The 21,063-nt window shown below is 43.5% G+C and overlaps 1 protein-coding gene across 1 annotated transcript in view; it reads right to left on the minus strand.

Annotated features, from left to right (window-relative positions):
* Positions 1-2,502: 2,502 nt before the first annotated feature.
* LOC126456512 (ATP-binding cassette subfamily C member 4-like) overlaps positions 2,503-21,063 on the minus strand; it is a 108,439-nt gene continuing 89,878 nt past the window's right edge. The window contains exons 21-24 of the mRNA XM_050092262.1: positions 17,543-17,788; positions 7,051-7,223; positions 2,877-3,006; positions 2,503-2,619 (exon numbers count right to left, since the gene is read on the minus strand). Of these exons, the coding sequence (XP_049948219.1) occupies positions 2,503-2,619; positions 2,877-3,006; positions 7,051-7,223; positions 17,543-17,788 (666 nt within the window). The remainder of the gene's footprint in view (positions 2,620-2,876; positions 3,007-7,050; positions 7,224-17,542; positions 17,789-21,063) is intronic.

Raw genomic sequence — 21,063 nt, forward strand, 5'->3', positions numbered from 1 at the left:
TGTTGAAGTTCGCCATGGAGGAGTAAAGCCTCCAGTCGGCCCTAGAAAGCTGCCATTTGGGTATTCACATAGGTGGGGTAGGAGTCAGCAAACAGATAGCGAACAGGAAATGGTCACTCAAGCACATCTTAGAGATAATGGACCACTGAAGATGGGCAACAAAAAGGAACGTGGGTGCTTTTATGTTAAGGGAGATGAGGTTAACTTGATTGAGATGGTCAGCCAAGAGGGGCATTTCTCTGACAGGTTCTGGGTGAACCCCAAAGGGTATGGTGCACACTAAAGTCACCGAGTAGCAGAAACGTTTGAAGGAGTTGCCCAATAAGCTGGAAGTAGTCTGCCCTGGTGACACTAAATGATCGAGGGATGTGAACAGTACAAAAGGAGAAGGTCAAGCATGGAAGGAAGGAAAACGTGGACTGCGACAGCTTTAAGCTGGATAGTCAGGCAGATGGGTTGACTATGAACATCATCCTGGATGAGCAGCATGAGTCCTCCATGAGTTGGAATGCTGTCCTCAGGAGAAGGTGAAAGTGGAGCGGAAAGAAAAGTGAGAACTCAGCGTGGTCGTGAGGAAACAATTTTGTTTCCTGGAGGCAGAGAACAAGCAGACACTGATTCCAAGAGCAGTGTTAAATCCTATTTGTTGGGTCTAAGTGTGAATGCTTCATTGGAGGAGAGTCATGATAATGAAAGAGGAGGGGGGAAAATGAAGGGGTGTTACCTCTGTGGTTGCCGAGTGTCAGCTTTCAAAGTGAAGTCCAGGGCAGCGAAATGATTGGCAGCGCACACTGGTGACACTGAGGTTAGCCGGGTAGGGGTATCGTGGTGACACAGCTGAAAACTATCTGAGTCAGCAAAGGAGAAGACCGCTTGCCTTAGTTTGATTTCTTGGAGCCTTTCCGGTTGGCAGAGAAAGACTCAGACTTGTTTGTTTGTTGGCTGGAGGGATGTAAAAAGTCTTCATGGGAGTATTCCTTCTGTCCTTTACTAGGCCTGCCAGTTGTGTAGTGGGTGACTTCAGCCTGTGAGGCAAAAATTTGGTGGCTAGTGATTTTACAACCGTTGTGCTGAATTTGAAGTTGCATTTCTGCCTGCCCTCCTTTATCGAGTGAGATGTAGCAAGAACAGTACTTTATTTGCCAGATGGTAGAACACATGATTTTCGACTAGCCAATACACAGGACAATCTTGGGTGGAGGTGCCATGGTCACCATTGCAATTGATACTGTGCTGAGTAGGCGGCAGACAATTGCCCTCATGAGCATCCCTACCACAGGTTACACATTTGGCCAGGTGTTGACAGGACATTTGAGTGTGGTTGTGATGACGATGCTGGTAACACCAGTGGGGTAGCCCTGTGATCTGAGCGCCATGTCACTGTGCGCGGGCACCCATGTTTTGTCTTCAGCATAAGTTAGATTAAGTAGTGTGTAAGCCTAGGGACTGATAACCTCAGCAGTTTGGTCCCATAGAAGCTTACCACAAATTTCCAAATAAGTTCATGTGGGCACTGAAGATGCATTTGCCTTTTTCATCACCCAGTGGACTGCAATGACACCCTGATCAGAGATCTATGTTTGGATTCCTGCCTCAGTCAGACCATCAAGCAGCCTAGTGTGAATAACACCATAGGAAGTATTCAGTTATCGATGGGCCTCTACAAAAACAGGATAGCCGTGGAAAAGCAAAGCTGCAGGCAGTTGTGCTTGAGAATCAGAAGCAGTCTTCAAAAGCAAAGTACCAGTGTGTAAGAGAGCAGGATTTCACAGGACCAGCTATTGCAACACCACCGTTTTGATTAGTAAACGGATTTACCATAACAGAGGGCTGGCCGTTTTCAGTGTGTGAAACCAAAAGGTACCACACTCCTTCCAACTGGCGCACCCAGCTTAGGTGATTGTGAGGTGTGACCTGTGGTGTGAACAAACACCTGACAATCACCTGCTGCATGTAAGACACATGGGACAGCATTTAGTTGTGCACAGGAAGGAAGAAAAAGAGGAACCTCAAACACTAGTGAAGGGAAGAAGAAGAAGAAGAAGAAGAAGAAGAAGAAGAAGAAAAGGAACAAAAACCATTTGAGAGAATGTTCTGATGTCAGCTACTTAAAATGCAGAACATATTCCCAAAAACATTCCAGACATGTTTGCCAAGGGAGGGGAGAAAGAGTAGCAAGAGGATACACATACAGAGTGGAAGGGAAAAGATGCTGCAAAGGCTGGGGCCTTGTGAAAGCCAAGCACGATCCCACTGAAGAGTGGCAATCAGCCTCCCCACCCCCCTCCCTTGCTGGTTGGTTGGTTGGTGGGGGCAGGGGAAGGGGGACGTTATTTGGATAACCTGCTTGTACTAAATGTCTTCCATCAGTATTATTGTTTAAAATTACAGGTAAGTCTAACTTATGATACAAATTTCACTAACCAAAGGCAAATGTAATTAATTGCTTTTTATGTGTGACACTAACTGCTGAGAATATTGTATATTGTAAAACAGATTCATTCATACCTCCTCTGCTACTGTATACAATTGGTCTGCCATTGTTTTTCCCGTCTGTTGCACCATCCTGAAGAAGATCCCCTTCTTGTTTTGCAGCAGTATGTATGGATGGTCAAATTCCTTAAAAATTTAACAAAAACAATTTGAGTATTTTTTTCAGAAAAGCAGATGTTTTAAATTCAAGATGCAACTTCAGTACTTTGATTCAACTAGAAAGTGAAGCTACCACACGATCATCTCATTGCACATGAACATGGCAAGCTGAGGTCAAATCAAGTTAAACCCACACTCAAAGTGAGATTATTTAATGCATTGTTTTGTTTGTGCAGTTATGCAAATATGATGACTATCATATTGGAAATAGTTGTAATACTTACAACAACACTTCCAGAATCCATTACAAGCACTTTGTCACTGTCCATGACAGTGTGCAAACGGTGGGCAATTGTCAACACTGTGCAGTCCACAAATTTCTCTCTGATGGTATGTTGTATGAACTCATCGGTTCTGGAAAGGAATATATTTCTGTTGCTTTATCAAATCTAATACTACATAAAAACTGTCTCACCAGAATTATTGTCTTACGGCATTTAATTATTAGAGGGCTGTTTCAATGTGTTCCATTGAAAAATAATTGAAACATGCATTAAGACATTTCGCACACTAGGAGAGGAGACAATCAATTCCTATTTTGTAGAGTGCAGACGGCTGCTGACAGTTCACAACAGCACCCACTTTCACGCCTTACAAACTGACATACATGAATTTCTTCAGGTTGTCAAAGATGTGAAAATCACACAGTGAAAGACCCAGGTTGCAAGGAGCACATTACAGTGTTTCCTAGCCAAATCGCTGAAGCACAGCCTTCATCCAGTTGTGTCTGTGGGGGAAGTCATTATCATGCAGCATGGCAATTCAGTCTGACAGCATTACTGGGCATTTTAACTTTATCATGCATCACACTTTCTGCAAAGTGTCTTCTCATAGGTGCTGCATATTAATTGTGGTTCCACACTTAATGATCTCAATGAGCAGAAGACCCCTGCAGTCTCAGGAGGTGGTTAACACTACCTTACTGTAGCTTGCCAACAGCTTTGTATTTCTTTGCCCGGGGAGATGTGGGATGCTTTCAGCATTGACTTTGCTGTTTGCTGTCTGAATGTTGTATGACAGAATCATCCTGTTGCATGGTAACACCAACTCCCACACTTCAGCAATTTGGTTGAGAAACACTAACATCCTCAGTGCAGGCCAGATCATTCACTATGTGCTTTTCATGTCTTGATGCACATTGACTGTTCACCAGTTTTTCAACATTCAAAATGGGGAAAAGCAGCATTTGACATCATGCTAACTGTACCTTTGGTCTTTGTAATTGGGAATGTTATTAAGGGGAGCTGGAGGTGCCTATGCTGCCCATGTTAAAATCACTAAGTTTGAGGAACATTTATGAATAAACTACCATATAGAAAAATTTGAAATTTTTTTACATGTAGAGTGGTTTAGTATTGCAGTTATGACAGAGGGAGTTTGGAGTATCTTTTCTAGTTTCCTTCCAATTATTTTTTTTATTAATGACCCAAATTTTTTTACAAATAATTGCTTTATAATTAAACTGAAATGAAACTACTGGGCATATTGCCAAATGGCTGTGTTACAATGTAAGTTTGACCACTAGGAGTGCTGTATGAAAATTTCATCTCTCTAACTTGAGTGGATTTTGAGAAAATGTTCCTGATATTCGAAAAATTCTAATTTACAAATGGCTGTCAAAGTTTCTCAATACATTCCTGCACTATAGGATGGATTATCAGGGTCTTCTTCTTCATCCTCCAAAAGCTTCCTCTTCTGTCTTTTCTGGCCTGTTGTTCCATCATACTTCATATGCCTTTCTCTTCTTTTTGTTACTCTTATCCTTTCTCTGTCAATATTTCTTAGTGCTCGTAGAGTGTTCACCCCAGCTGTAAATCCTAATGCCTTCAGAACTTCACACTGTTCCCTTGGTTGTAGGTTGCTATTGTATCATAAATGCCAAAGTGCAGTGTTTCTATGCTTACAAACACCCTTTTAGGAATCACTTTCCAAATCAAATTGTTTACGCTCTCATTAGGATTCTGCGTCTTTCCGTGTAGACATGGTTCTGGGCGATGCAGTCTGGAACTGCGAGACCGCTACGGTCGCAGGTTCGAATCCTGCCTCAGGCATGGATGTGTGTGATGTCCTTAGGTTAGTTAGGTTTATCTAGTTCTAAGTTCTAGGGGACTAATGACCTCAGAAGTTGAGTCCCATAGTGCTCAGAGCCATTTGAACCGTGTAGACATTTGTGTAACAATTCTGGCTGTGCTAAGTCATGAAAAATTGGTTTTATTGCATTTATGACAGCTGCTGGCAAACCATGTTTGTGATCATATTCCTTTTTTGCATTATATTTGCACCAGGAATCTTTTGGGCACAGGCTGTGTTGAGGGTATTCATTGGAAGAGGCAGTATGAAGGAACAATGCCCACACTGCTTTTCGCATATCACTAACATTACTAGTATTTTGCCTTATAGCATACCCATAGTATCTCTGTAGACGTTCAATCACCTCATCAGTAAGCCTGCCTCTCCCTCCTATTGTCTTTCCATCACTGAGCTTACTTGAACCCAAAGTTAGTTTGAGCCTTCGAAGCCGTGCACCCATACGCTTTTGCACATGACCAATGCATTCCAACTTTTCAACTACAAATTCATTTCCATATGGTTTCAGTTCCTGTATAGTCTTGAAACCTTTGGAGTCGCCATCCCCAAGGTAGTATTTGTACCTAACGTTGTATCTGGGAACTGAATGTTCAAAAATTTGTTTCACTCCATCCACTTCCATTGCTCCACTTGATCCACTAAAATTTGCCTCACAGGTTCCACTGCGCTCTCCTTTGATTTTATTTTTGCACCTACAATGTTTTGATAATATTGCAACATCTATCACTTTTGCACTATCACCACAAGTAGCAGTTACAACCCCATTCAGTGATTTATGACCCCTCTTTTGCCAGGAACCATCTAATGCCACTACCAAATCCCTAGAACCACCGTTCATTTCTACAGATTCCTCCACTGCTTCCTTCATGGTTTTCAAAGCCACATCTTCAACAGAGGATCCTACCAGTTCACAGTAGTACCCAAATTTACTTGGAGGCGATGGCAAGTTCATAATACCACAAAACAGTTACCAGCAGCAGACCCTTTTCCAATGGATCGAAGACCATACGCAAGTCGAACATTCACATCAAACACTCTAGATCGTCCATTTTCACCAAAGAGACAGGCATATGAATTGTAGAAAGTCACTTGATACTTGCAACATGCACAGATTATCTTCATCTCACAAGCTAAACCAAAGTGCTTTGTTATCTCTAGTCCCACTCCTACACTAACACATTTTGCACAGAACACTTTCTTTCAGCACAGAAGATAATAATCCAATATTCAGTACTTCGTTAATATCATCACTGTCACTAACATATTCACGAAATCTGTCATTTCCACCAGTCAGCTTCTTGCTAAATGATGTCACAGGGCTATGGCTGGCCATGTGCTGCTTAGCAGAAGAACGCACTGTTTCAGTAATTGTAATATCTCAACTTGGTATTAGTGTTAATTTTCTTTTCTCTGCATTCTTCCTCTTATATACACTGTTACTAAAACGTGGCATCGTAACCAGAACAACGCTTTACACAAAAAGTATAATACTACCAACAACAGGCGCAACACTGAACTAATTCAAAATGGTAAACAGCAAAGAGACGATGTTCCGCGCTCTTAGCGCTTCATTTGTCACAGAAAACAATGTAGCCAACCCTTGTGCACTCGCTGCAAGCGTAACATAAGGCACTGTATGCGTAACAGGCCAAGAAAATCCCAAGCAGTTCACCAGGAAGTCACGAGAGGGTGTTAGATGCATTCAGTGGCCACCCATTTCCTCTGCAGGCGTGGGGGAAAATGGTAATAACTCCACTTCTCAGCGAGTAGAACAATAATTCAAAGTTTACATTAAAGAGGAATGTTCCAATTATTTTTCGGTAGCAAAAAAAAGGTCTTAATTTTTTGGATTTGACCACCTCCGGCTCCCCTTAAACATCATTGTAATGAACAGAGTAGGCTAACATGGCTGGATAGCAGAGTTAAAATTCAACCATAGAAATATACAACCATAGATGTATGTGAAAATCTTACTAGTTGTCCAGGGTTGTTTTGGCCATTAAAACTGAATAATATTTAAAAGTAAATCCATTGATATCACATTGGTATTTTACAGCAAGTGAAAAATGTTTCCTGTAAATGTGACATTTCGAGAACGTACTGTAGTGAATTGCCAGCTTCAACAAATTAAAAAAAGTGCCATCAAAAGCCCATTCTTCCTCTTCCATAAAATTTCTGCTATAGTACTTTTCATTTTAAACAAAACAACTGAAAGAATATTTTGCAGGAATCAAGTAAGAGCAGCTGACATTCAGTCTTTAACAAGAGCAACTGTGATAACACTGAAAATCACTTAGTTATGTATTTCACCTGGGGTCAACATTAGCTGTAGCTTCATCAAGTATCAGTATCTTGTTTTTCCTGATTATTGCTCTTGCTAAGCAAACTAGTTGCTTCTGCCCAGCACTAAAATTTGATCCACCTTCTGTCATCTGCCAACTGAGACCATTTTCAGATTCTATTACTGTATCTTTCAGATCCACCTGAAAACAAAATTAGAATGACAGTAGCAGCTTTGGTCTGTGGAGCAAATAATTGTGTTGTGATTGCTCTGAGAAACTGTAAAATCCAGGTGTTTTGATTAGATACAGTTATAAAATGTGATTTCACAACATGGACAAGTATTTTAACTTACCTTATTACAATGCTGTTATGCATCTCTTTGGTATGTAGATTGTTCATATAATTTTTTGTGCTACTCATCCTTTCTGAAAGTACATTTGCATAAATACGCCTATTGCTGATAGTTAAGAAGAGACACTAATTGCGTAGCTATTTATTGATTATTAGTCTTTAAATGCCACCATGAAAAATTACTTGGTATGTGGGACATGGTTGGCTTTTTTTGTTCATATACATCTGTTAACATGGATTAGAGACATCAGACTTGCTGTTTCACTGACAAATTATTATTTACCACTGCTCGTAGATGTTCAATAGTTAACTATTGTTGCGGCATTTTTTTTGTGGTTTTAGGGCGCACAACTTCAACGGTCATTAGTGCCCAGACTACGTTAGGAATGCACCGTGAGGCACAAGTTTAAAACGGTAACTAAAAGGGAAAACACGATAAAAGATAGACAGGCGTAGAATTAAAAAACAGCATAATCAAATGTCCTTAGACAGGTTGGTCAAGTTGATAAAACGAAGAACGAGAGCAGCTGCTCCTGGGTCATCCACTAAAATGGCATCGAGAGTACATGGCAGGCCAAGATCAGGCCGCAGTGTAGTAAAATCCGGACAGGACGTTAAAATGTGGCAGACCGTCAGCAATTGCCCACATGAGCAGAACGGCGCCAGCGCAGCCATCAGCAGATGGCTATGGCTGAACCGGCAGTGTCCAATTTGTAACTGGGCAAAAACTACCTCCTTCCGCCGAGAGGGGCGTGAGGAGGACGTCCGAGCCGTGGGAAGAGGTTTCAAGGCCCGAAGCTTGTTGTCCGTAAGTGCAGCCCAATAGACATGCCACAGCGATAAAATGCGCCGACAAATGACCAGCTACAATCTGATGAAGGGTCACAAGAAGCTGTTCGAGGCTGGAGGACCGCAGCCTTGGCTGCGGCATCTGCAGCTTCATTCCCAGAGATACAGACATGGCCAGGAACCCACATAAAGCTAACCGGAGAACCATCATCCACCAGCTGCTGAAGTGAGTGTTGGATCCGGTGCACGAAAGGGTGAACCGGATACGGATCACTGAGACTCTGGATGGCGCTCAGGGAACCGGAGCAGATGACATAAGCAGAACGTTGGTGGTGGCAGATATAAAGAACAGCCTGGTAGAGGGCAAAGAGCTCAGCTGTGGAGACCGAACAACGGCCATGGAGCTGGTATTTGAAACTTTGTGCCCTGACAATAAAAGAACAACTGACCCAGTCATTGGTCTTAGAGCCATCTGTATAAATAAAGGTCATATTAATGAACTTCCAACGAAGTTCGTCAAAACGGGAGTGGTATACCGAACCGGGGGTAACCTCCTTTGGGAGCGAGCTGAGGTCAAGGTGAACGCAAACCTGAGTCTGGAGCCAAGGTGGCGTGTGGCTGTCGCCCACTCGAAAGGTTGCAGGGAGTGAAAAATCAAGGTGTTGGAGGCGACGAAAGCGAACTCCAGGGGGTAGCAGGGCAGAGACATACAACCCATATAGACGATCGAAAGAGTTGTCAAAAAAGGAACGATAAGACAGGTGGTCGGGCATTGACAGTAGCCGACAGGCATACCGACAAAGCAGTATATCGTGCCGGTAGGGCAGTGGAAATTCACCGGCTTCAGCATGAAGACTCTCGACGGGACTAGTATAAAACGCTCCGATCGCAAGACGTAAACCCCGATGTTGTATGGAATTGAGGCGGCGTAAGATGGACGGCCGTGCAGAGGAGTATACGAAGCTCCCATAATCCAGCTTGGAGCGGACGATCGACCGATATAGGCGAAGTAGGATGGTTCGATCCGCTCCCCACGACAAACCACTGAGAACACGGAGGACATTTAGAGAACGGGTACAACGGGCAGCCAAATAAGACATGTGGAGACCAGCTAAGTTTCCTGTCAAATGTAAGACCTAAAAATTTTGTTGTCTCCACAAATGGGAGAGCAACGGGACCGAGCCGCAAGGACGGTGGGAGAAACTCTTTGTAGCGCCAGAAGTTAATACAGACCGTCTTCTCGGCAGAAAAACGGAAGCCATTGGCGACACTCCAGGAGTAAAGATGGTCAAGAGAACGTTGAAGACAGCGCTCCAGGAAACATGTACGCTGCGCGCTGCAATAAATGGTAAAATCGTCCACGAAAAGGGAGCCTGATACATCAGCTGGGAGACAATCCATTATTGGATTGATCGCTATGGCGAAGAGAGCGACGCTCAAAACTGAGCCCTGTGGCACCCCATTCTCTTGGCAAAAGGTGTCCGACAGGACAGAACCCACACATACCCTGAACTGTTGATCCATTAAAAAGGAACGAATAAAAAGAGGGAGGCGACCGCGAAGGCCCCATGTATGCATGGTGCGGAGAATGCCCGCCCTCCAACAGGTGTCGTAAGCCTTCTCCAAATCAAAGAACACAGCCGCGGTCGGGCGCTTCCGCAAGAAGTTATTCATAATGAAGGTCGACAAGGTAACCAGACGGTCAACAGCAGAGCGGCGCCTACGAAATCCACATTGTACATTGGTAAGTAGGCGTCGAGATTCGAGCAGCCAAACCAAACGAGAGTTAACCATTCGCTCCATCACCTTACAGACACAGCTGGTAAGCGAGATGGGTCGATAACTGGAAGGCAAGTGCTTGTCCTTCCCCGGCTTAGGAATCGGTACAACAATAGACTCGCACCAGCATGCAGGAACATGTCCCTCAATCCAGATGTGATTATAAGTACGAAGAAGGAAACCTTTACCCGCAGGAGAAAGGTTCTTCAGCATCTGAATATGAATAGAATCAGGCCCTGGAGTGGAGGACCGTGACCGGGCAAGTGCATTTTCGAGTTCCTGCATGGTGAAAGGGGCATTATAACTTTCATGATTCGAGGAGCGGAAGTTAGGTGGCCTAGCCTCCTCTGTCTGCGGGGGAGGAAGGCAGGGTGGTAATGAGTGGAGCTCGAAACCTCTGCGAAAAAGCGGCCGAAGGCATTGGAGACATCCTCAGGGGCCACATGGACGTCATTCGCGACCGTCAAGCCAGAAACTGGTGAGTGGACCTTAGTGCCAGATAGCTGGCACAGGCTACCCCAGACAACAGAAGAAGGAGTAAAACTGTTGAAGGTGCTTGTGAAAGCAGCCCAGCTGGCTTTCTCGCTTTCTTTAATAATACGACGGCACTGCGCACGTAATCGTTTATAATTTATACAATTTGCCACTGTAGGGAGGCGTTTAAAGGTGCGTAAAGCACGTCGATGAGCACGTAAAGTGTCTCTACATGCTGTGGTCCACCAGGGGACTGGTACGCGACGTGGAGAAGTAGTAGTGTGAGGGATGGAATATTCAGCAGCAGTGATAATGACTTCCGTGAGGTGTGCGACCTGACTATCGCAGCTTGTGAAGGTTTGATCCTGAAAGGTCACCCTGGAAGAGAAGAGCCCCCAGTCTGCTTTGGAGATGTTCCAACCAGCTGAGCACGGAGAGGGGTATGATGCAGGAGATGGATGACACACGGGAAGTGGTCGCTCGAATATGTATCAGAAAGGGCATACCACTCAAACCGGCGTGCAAGTTGGGTAGTACATATAGAGAGGTCTAAATGGGAATAGATGTGAGATGTGTCAAAGAAAAGTAGGGGCGCCAGTATTGAGGCAGATAAGATTGAGCTGGTTGAAAAGGTCTGCTAACAGGGAGCCCCTCGGGCAGGATGCTGGAGAGCCCCAAAGGGGATGGTGGGCATTGAAGTCTCCAGTTAACAAAAATGGTGCAGGTAGCTGAGCAATAATTTGCATCATGTCTGCCCTGGTAACGGCAGACGACAATGGAGTGTAAATGGTACAAATGGAAAATGTAAAAGTGGGGAGAGTAATTCGGGCGGCAACTGACTGCAGGCCGGTGTGCAATGTGATGGGATCGTAGTAAATATCATCCCGGACCAGCAACATAACCCCTCCATGAGCCCGAATACCTACCACAGGGGGTAGGTCAAAACGCACAGAGGTGTAGTGTGCCAAGGCAATGTGATCGCATGGGCGTAGCTTCGTTTCCTGGAGGGCTACGACGAGCGGACGGTGCAAGCAGAGCAGCAACTTCAAGTCCTCTCGGTTGGAGCGAATGCTGCGAATATTCCAGTGAATAAGTGCCATTGTGAGAAGAAAAGGAAGATGAAAGAAGGTGTCACCTCGAAGGCCGCTGAGGGCATGGCTTCGAGCAAGTACCGCCGCCCCTATCAGTAGGCGGACAGTCATCGTCCATTGGTTCTATAGGTTCATCGGCCATCTCGTTAAGATGGCCGGGAGGAGGAGCTTCCTCCGCCGGTGGACGGCCAGATGTTTGGCTACCAGCGGTGCGGCCAGGCGAAACGGATGACGGCCTGGGGCGGCAACCGCTGGGTGGCGCAGGAGAAGAAATGCGCCATGGCGGAGAAGGAGAACTGTGCTTCCTATGAGCCTTCTTGGAAGGTCTTTTAGTGGAAATACTGGTTGACGGCTGAGAGTGCGAGGTACGTAGGAAGTCTGCATGGGACGGTTCCTTCTTGAAGGCCCGTGCATCTGACTTCTGTGTCTTCATCTTGGCAGAAGCTGATGAAGGTGCTTGTGTTGGAGGGGTGACGGGAGGAAGAGGAGACGTCGACCGCGCGATCTTAGCACTGGCCGAACAGACGACCGTGGTGCTGAAGGTCAGATCGCATGTCTGCGTCGCCACCTCCGTGGTAGTCCGAGGAGAGGCGAGGACAGTACTGTATTTTCCCGCTGGGAGCAGCGTGGGCTCCCTACTAGCAAATAGTTTGCGAGCAGCCGAGGTGGACACTTTCTCTTTGACCCGAATTTCTTGGATACAGCGTTCTTCCTTGTAGATGAGAGAGTCGCGGGAGGACGCTGCATGGTCACCCTGACAGTTCACACAACGAGGAGACAGAGATGGACAGTCACCCTCATGGGCAGCCCTGCCACAAGTGACATTTAGCCGCATTGGAACAAGACTGGCGAGTGTGATTAAAACGCTGACACTGGTAGCAGCACGTAGGTGTCGGGATATAGGGGCGAACAGAAATAACCTCGTAGCCCGTCTTGATACGCGACGGCAGCTGAACTCTATCAAAGGTCAAGAAAAGTGTCCGGGTCGGTACAAGGTCATTGTTGACCTTTTTCATGACCCTATGGACAGTTGTCACGCCATGCTCAGTGAGGAAAGACTGAATCTCCTCGTCAGTCAATCCGTCGAGTGATCGAGTATATACCACACCACGAGACGAATTCAAAGTGCGGTGAGCCTCCACCTGGACAGGGAATGTGTACAGGAGTGTGGCCCGAAGCAGTTTTTGTGCCTGAAAGGCGCTCTCAGTTTCTAGTAACAAGGTACCATTACGCAACCTGGTACACGACTTGACAGATCCGGCTATGGCAGCTACGCCCTTCTGGATAACGAAAGGGTTGACAGAGGAAAAATCCTTGCTGTCCTCAGATCAAGAAACGACGAGGAACTGTGGGGCAGGTGGTAGTACTTTTGTCACTGGTGGCTGGTCAACTTTCCGTTTGTGGGCAGAAGTCGAGAGAGAAGAAGAGAAATCCATTGCGAAGGAATCCCCCATGATTGCCAGCGTCGCCGATGGCGCGCTCCTTCCTTGTGGGGACCCTCTCAGAGGGCACTCCCACCTTAGGTGAATGTTTACACCTCAGGTCACACCACCCGGGAAACAGATTGAGGGACCAATCGGCATGGTCAGAAGGTATCAGCTCAGGCAATCACCCCTCCCTGGGCCTGGCCTTTACCAGGGGGTAAGTGCGTGCCATACTTGTCTACCCAGGGTGGGGAATTACGCGTTACCCCGTCACCGGCTACGCGTGCGAACGCGTGGGTCGGGCTTCAGGCGCGCACAGGGAGGAAGGAAGAGGAGAAATAAGAAGAGAGAGAGGGGGGGGAGAGGACAGACTGTCTCAAACGCCGAGGCGGAGACCAGAGAAGGCAATGAGAAGAAGGCAATGAGAAGAAGGCAATGAGAAGAATGCAAGTGAAAGAGTAAGGAAGACAGTGAGATGGAGAAGAGCAAAGAAAGGAACCAACCAAAGGAAGGAAGAAACGAGAAGAAGGGAAAAACCAAAATGACCGCAAAAAGAGGTCGTGGAACCGTCCGTCTCCGGACGCAGGCGCTAACTGCCCCCTTGAGGGGGAGGGACTCCTTTTAGTCGCCTCTTACGACAGGCAGGAATACCTCAGGCCTATTCCAATCCCCGGACCCGCAGGGGGGGTTGCAGCATGTGGAGGTTACCTGCAAACTATTGAGGTTAATTGTGTATTATTGGGGGGCTACAAACAGCAAAAGTAAGACACTGAAACATAACTGTGGATCTGTCTGCTACATTATTTACCGTCGTCTGTGTCCAAATTACAAATCCCATTCTTCAGCCAGTGTAGCAACGCAGTACGTTGACACCGAGGACAACAAACAAAATAAAGAAAGCAGGTGGAACCACCACACAGACATAACAGCATCACTTTTGCAACCTTTAAAATGTCAACACAGCTTCTATTCTCTGAATAAATAATAAGAGTCTAGAATCTTAAAACTTTTTGGTGGTGCACTTGATAAGCACACCTTTTCCATCGCATGTTTGAAGCTGCAATGCAATGTTTTTGGGCATTCTTTAGGAAACATAACTTGTCACTGTCTTCCAGTTTATTAAACTCTTCATTTGCTTGCCCACTAACAACTTGTAACCAGATAACATAATGTGAATTCATTATGAAGGACTTGAAAAAATCAATTTTTCTCATTGCGGAAACTGTCAAAACGTGAGCTGGAAAGGTTGAAATGTGTTTTCAATTTGTGTAGGCAGTATGTGTATCAAAGATGTTTGGCTCTGAAAACTGTGTGAACTTGCTAATAGTTCTTCAGATGAAACTGTGATCCTCCCGACCACCAGCTTTTCTGAACTCCGCTTATGGGAGTGATACTTACAATACATTCTCCACTCCTGAAATTATTTCAGCCCCAACTTACAATAACCTATTGTCCTTACATTCTGCACCCAACAGGTTCCTATGTTAAATACAATTTCCCGTACTTCGCATCACAGTAACACTCTGCAGACAACTGGCAGAATGTCACCAGTATGGAAAATGCTGAACTTATGAAAATATTTGTCCTAGGCTGTTTTTAATTGCATGAGATTCAAACTCACTATTTGCACTGTGTTTGGTTTCCTGGTGCAGTCCGAATTCCTGTACTGTTGTAGGGATTGTTAGTTCATCCAGAATTTTGTGCTTTTTGGTGTCTTTTTTGGAGGGGGGGGGGCACCAATTTCTGGGTACATCAGCCACAACAAGTAACACATACAGTGGATTACCAAATAAAAATAAAATACATTTTATAAGTAAAAAAATATTTAGGCTGTACTTAATGACAATATTACGTAAAGGACAGATTGCTACTCACCATATAGAGGAGGCAACATCTCTATATGGTGAGTAGCAATCTATCCTTTATGTAATATTGTCATTATTCCATCCTGGGTTTTCCATTGTTTGATCTTACTTAATATTTGTGTGTGCATAGGAGTCAGTGCCAGAGGTACCAGAGTGACCAAGTTGCTTGGTGTTAACAGCAATATAATGTTAAACTGAAGAGTACACACTACACTCTAAGCACCTTTTGAAATTTTAACCCCACAGTACAGTGAATCAAGAGAATTAGTCATGTATCATTTAAGTCCCTGGTTCAGAAATGTCACTTGCTAATTATGAGTGGCGTTTACTTGGCGAAGAAGTGCTGTACAATTTCATTCTGTTCCAGAGCCATGAAGTTGCCATAGATTACTGAAATTTACAGGTTTTTTACCATTGTTTTCTCTGCTATTTGAAGAGAACTTTACCATCCATAATCCATGCAGAAATTTCTACTTTCACTTTGTTTCAGGTAACTTAAGAAAGAAATTACATTTGTTCCTCAGGTGCATGTAATTAGAAAGATTTCACAATAGTAAGCATTCTTCTATTTCCTAAATCAGTTCATTTGTTCTGATGTGCCATACTGACAAACAGCACATGGAAACATTGAATAAGCTTTTTTCATTATGCACTTAAATTTTTACCAAACTAGTTACATTTCAGTTTTATAAATGAACTTCTACAGTTTACTTATTATTGGTGAACACCTCCATCATGTGTAGTTTTAAGAATCTTCGCCTTTTGTGTAATCTAAGTTGTAGCTAGTCATACACTGGACTGTGGTTTAGTGGTTGACAGCTACATGAAGTCTTAAAGCAGTGGCTCATTACTTACTAGCAGTAATGTGTTAACTAAAAATCTACAAAATGCCTATTTACTACAGAACTTTGAGTGTATAAAGTTTGTCAGAAAAGTTGACACATAACACTCCATTGTCTTCCTGCAACTGAAACTCTCAACTGTAAGTTATAAAATAAGATGTGAACTGTAAAGGTACAGCTTGTGGAGGTGGTGCTTTTATTTTGTATGTGGTGAACTGCATCAAGGGACGACATTTATGTTCAACATGGGACAGCAATCACAACAACTTTGTGAAAGGAAATACACTATGTGATCAAAAGTATCCGGACACTTGACTGAAAATGACTTACAAGTTCCTGATGCCCTCCATCAGTAATGCTGGAATTCAATATGGTGTTGGCCCACCCTTAGCCTTCATGACAGCTTCCACTCTTGCAGGCATAAGTGTAACCAGGTGCTGGAAGGTTTATTGAGGAATGGCAGCCCATTCTTCATGGAGTGCTGCACTGAGGAAAGGTATGAAAGGTATGCATGTCAGTTGGTGAGGTCTGGTACAAAGTCGGTGTTCCAAAACATCCCAGACGTGTTCTATACGTTTCAAGTCAGGACTCTGCAGGTCAGTCCATTACATGGATGTTATTGTCATGTGATCACTCTGCCACAGGCCATGCATTGTGAACAGGTGCTCGAGCATGCAGAAAGATGAAAAGCAATTTGGGGATTGCGATTGCAACAGTGGGAAGCAAGAAGGGGCTTAAAACATCAATGCAGGTCTGTACTGTTATAGTGCCACGCAAAACAACAAGGGGTGCAAGCCTCCTCCATGAAAAACACGACCACACCATAACATCACCACCTCTGAATTTTACTGTTGACACTACACACACTGGCAGATGATTCACCGGACATTTGCCATACCCACACCCACACCCTGCCATTGGATCGCCACATTGTGTACCATGATTTCTCACTCCACACAACATTTTTCCACTGTTCAATCATCCAATGTTTATGCTCCTTACACCAAGCGAGGTGGTGTTTGGCATTTACCAGCATGGTGTATGGCTTATGAGCAGCCTCTCAACCATGAAATCCGAGTTTTTCTTACCTCCTGCCTAACTGTTATAGTACTTGCAGTGGATTCTGATGAAGTTTGAAATTCCTGTGTGATGGTCTGGATAGATGCCTGCCTATTACACATTACGACCCTCTTCAACTGTCTGCAGTCTCTGCCAATCAACAGACGAGGTCGGCCTGTATGCTTTTGTGCTGTGCATGTCCCTTCACATTTCCACTTCACTATTACATCGGAAACAGTGGACCTAGGGATGTTTAGGAGTGTGGAAATCTCTTGTACAAATGTATGACAAGTGACACCCAATCACCTGACCATGTTTGAAGTCCACAAGTTCCGCGGAGTGCCCAATTCTGCTCTCTCACGATGTCTAATGACAAGTGAGGTTGCTGATATGGAGTACCTGGCAGTTGGTGGCAGCACAATGCACCTAATATGAGAAACATTTGTTTTTGGGGGTGCTCAGATACTTTTGATCACATAGTGTACATGCTCTGACATGGAAGTAAGTATTCAGTGGGTCACCAGCTGCCTTAGAAATGTGTAGACTTCGAAAGTATAGTTATATGAACAATGGATGCATGTAATCAGAGACAAAAGAAACCATTTTACTCTTATTCTGTACACAGAATGTAGAAGATGCTCATGTAGTATAATTATGTCAGTAACTGAAGTTAATCATAAAAATAAGGTGCAGGAATCCTGAATTTTTAAGCAGTTTTGGTCCTCTACTTCTTTGACTACAACTACTCCAACTACAACAGGCACATGAAGGTAAATCAAAGCCAACACCATGCATTTATGTGTTTTATTTATTATGAAAAGCAATAGTACAGAAAAGAGACTTACCTCCTCCAAAGCTTGCCATAATTCCTCATCTGAATGTTCATCAAAAGGATCCAGATTTGAGCGCATTGTTCCAGAAAAAATAACCGGTTCTTGAGGAATTATTGAAAGTTTTCGGCGAAATTCTTGAAGCCCAATATGTTTAGTATCAATTCCGTCAATAATAACTGACCCAGTTGTGTGTGCTAGACGGAAGAGAGCTGTAATGATTGATGATTTACCAGCTCCTGTCCGGCCGACTATACCAACCTATGACAATGGGAAGTCCTTATGTATTAAAAATATTAAAACTTTAAATAATTATTTTGTTCTGTCAGCAGTTACTTTCAGCACTCACGCATGCACAAATGGCTGTCAAGACCACTGCTGCCCATCAAGTGGGAAAAAGAAAGTAGCCAGACAGTGATCTTTATGGTATTTGTAACGGTGCCTAGATAATGTAAAAGTAATGGTGGGGCATTTCATGAGCTGTAGACATCTTAGATACCCTGGAACAAATGACAGCTCTTCACAGCCTAAAGAAAAACCAAGGAACCCAAGAAGATACGGTAAACAAGAACAGAAAACTAGAACCCAACAAAAAGACAAACAAGTTGAGAGTGGGAAAACTAAATGTAATAACCTTGACAGGAAAGACTGAAGAGATTGTAGGCATGATGGAGAGGAGAAAGTCATATTCTTGGATTGAGTGAGACCAAATTGGAGGGAAAAATAACTAAATTGTTGAGAGGGGGGTACAAATACTGGCAGGATCACAATAAAGAAGCAAAAATGGAGTGGGGTTTGTGTTTTACAAAGACATTGATCCAGTTACAGATGTGAGCTTTGTAAGTGAAAGGATAATAAGAGAAAGAGTGAACTTGGGAAAGAATAGTTCTACTATACTCCAAGTGTACTCACCTTAGCAAGGGTGCAGTGAGGAAGAAAAAAACGAAATTCCTTGAACTATAAGACCAAGTAAGAGACAATAGCATTATGATAATTGGGGATCTGAATGCTCAGATTGGCATGGATAGAAATGGATATGAGGTGGTGATCGGGGCCCCCTTTTCGATACGGAAGACGAAATGTTGAGGGTGAAGAAATTCGAAATCTGTGCATAAGGAATCGTCTTTTAGTGAAGAATACATTCTTTGAGAAACAAGATAGCCATAAGATTACTAGATATGGTTGAGATGGCAAATTAAGACCGTTATAGACTATATATTAACAGACAAATTAATTGGAGGAAAAGTAAGGGACACTAAAGTCATACCAAGTGAGCACTTTGATAGCGACCGCAGGTTACTAGTAGCTGATGTAAATTATAAGATGAAAAGTTTGAATGCTGTACAAAGAATGCCAAAAATTCAGCAGTGGAAGTCGAAAGAAGAAAGTAAGAAAAGTTTCAAAAATTGCCAAAAACTGAAAGGGGTAGTGTAGTGGAAGAGTGGAACATATTTAGAACATCAATAGTTAATAGTGCTGTGCAGATATGCAGAAAAACAAAGGGTTAAGTTGAAGACAAAGAAACCAGTTGGTGGAATGATAGAGTAAAACACGCAATAAAAAAAAGTAATATGGCAAAGAAAAACATGGAGTTTGAAAAAATCGGAACCAAGGGCTGGTACCAAAAGATGAACATGAACACAAGGTGACAACATTTGAGAAGGAATACCAACAAAAGAAACTCCAAGCAAAGAGAATTGTGAAAGAAAAAAATGAGGAGAGTTGGGAAATATTCACCCAGAAACTAGAGCCAGATAGCAAAGGGAACCAAAATCTGCTATATGGGTTACTGAAAAGTAAAAGATCTGATAGAGAAGACATAAAAACAATTGAAACAGACGATGGGGATATTATCAGGAACATGGAAGATATCAGAGGAGATATGAATTACTTTGAAATCTTACTGAATGCGGAAGGTGCACAAGAAGTGACACCGAAGTCTTTGAACTAGAGGAAGAGCAGGATTCAATCTCTTGGTTAGAAATTGGGAATTCCCTGAAACAGATGAAAAGTGGGAAGCAGCTGGAGTAGGTGAGCTGACAGCGGATATGATTAAAGCTGCAGGAATCCATGAAATACAATGGTTACACCAGGTGCTGGGGGTGATATGGAAAGAGAAAGTGCCGTATGAATGGAGAAAAGGAATTATAATACCATTGTTCAAGAAAGGTAGTAGAAAGAAGTGCACCAACTACCAAGTAATCACACTGCCTTTAGATAATGGAGAAGGCCATAGGAAAAAAAAGATTGCAGAAAAATTATAGAACACCAATTAGAGGAACAACAGCATGGGTTCAGAAGTAATAGGGGAACAATGGATCTCATTTTCTTCCTCCATCAGTTAATGGAGAAATACTGGGAAAAAGGAAAGGACTTGATAGTAGTATTCGTGGATTTGGAAAAGCATTTGACAATGTACCAAGGGATAAAAATATGGGAATGTTTGAGAAAACAATGTTCCTGATATATTAATTAAGAAAGCCCAGATGCTGTACGATGGTTGTGAGAGCATTGTACAAGTAGGAGGTGGAAGATCAAAATGGTTTAAGACAAAGAGGTGTTCAGCAAGTCAGTTTGCTCTCCCCTTTACTTTTCATTACACTTATGGACACAATCATGAAAGAGACCAAGGAAGGAGAAAATGAAGATCTCAAGGCTTTTGTTTTTGCTGATGACATCACCATTTGGGGAGAGATGGAAATGTAGGTTACTGACTAGATTACTGGAACACAAAATTTAAAAAATTCAACTTAACTGTGAGTAGGAACAAGACAGTGGCAATGAAGATGAGCAGGACACCCACACCTTGTCATATCTTACTGGAGTGGAGAAGGTTGAATGTGTGAAAAGCTTCAATTATCTGGGTAGCATCATATCACACGATGGAAGTTCTAAACTATAAGTCTTAAACAGAATAACAAAAGAATCTAACTTCTTCCACCAAGTATGAAATCTAATCTGGGACAAGGAATCCCCTCAAAGAGCCAAACAGCCCATGTATGAAATTTATCTCCAGTCAATCATGATGTATAGTCTAGAGGACTGTGTCGTAAGAGAGAAGAGAGTCAAATACAGGCATGTGAAATGAAGTTCCTTAGGTCAGCTCTACAAAAAACTAGGAGATTGAGTCAGGAATGATTAAGTAAGGAGAGACCTGCAAGTGAATTGACTACAAAGGGGAGAATTAGTGCTTTGAGACTCAAGTGGTTCAGTCATGTGAAGTGAATGCACTCGACTCAAACTCCACACCAGTGTTTGGAGATGGAGGTACAAGGAAGAAGACCAGTTGGGAGGCCTAGAAAGAGATGGACAGACCAGGTTAAGGAAGGTCAAGAGGAGAGGAGTAACGTGGGACGTAGTGAAGAGGGAAAAGCTATACCAGGACAGAAACCAATGGAGGCATATCGTTCATGAAGTTCCTACCCGGCTCGCTGGAAGGAAATCCTGATGATGATCCTGATGGAAGTTAGAAATCTTGATTCAAAATATTTCAGCACAGTTTAGATTCTCTTGGTATTTGAAAGATTGTGGATGCA

This window comes from Schistocerca serialis, chromosome 2 (assembly GCF_023864345.2).
Source record: "Schistocerca serialis cubense isolate TAMUIC-IGC-003099 chromosome 2, iqSchSeri2.2, whole genome shotgun sequence".
Lineage (NCBI taxonomy): Eukaryota > Metazoa > Arthropoda > Insecta > Orthoptera > Acrididae > Schistocerca > Schistocerca serialis.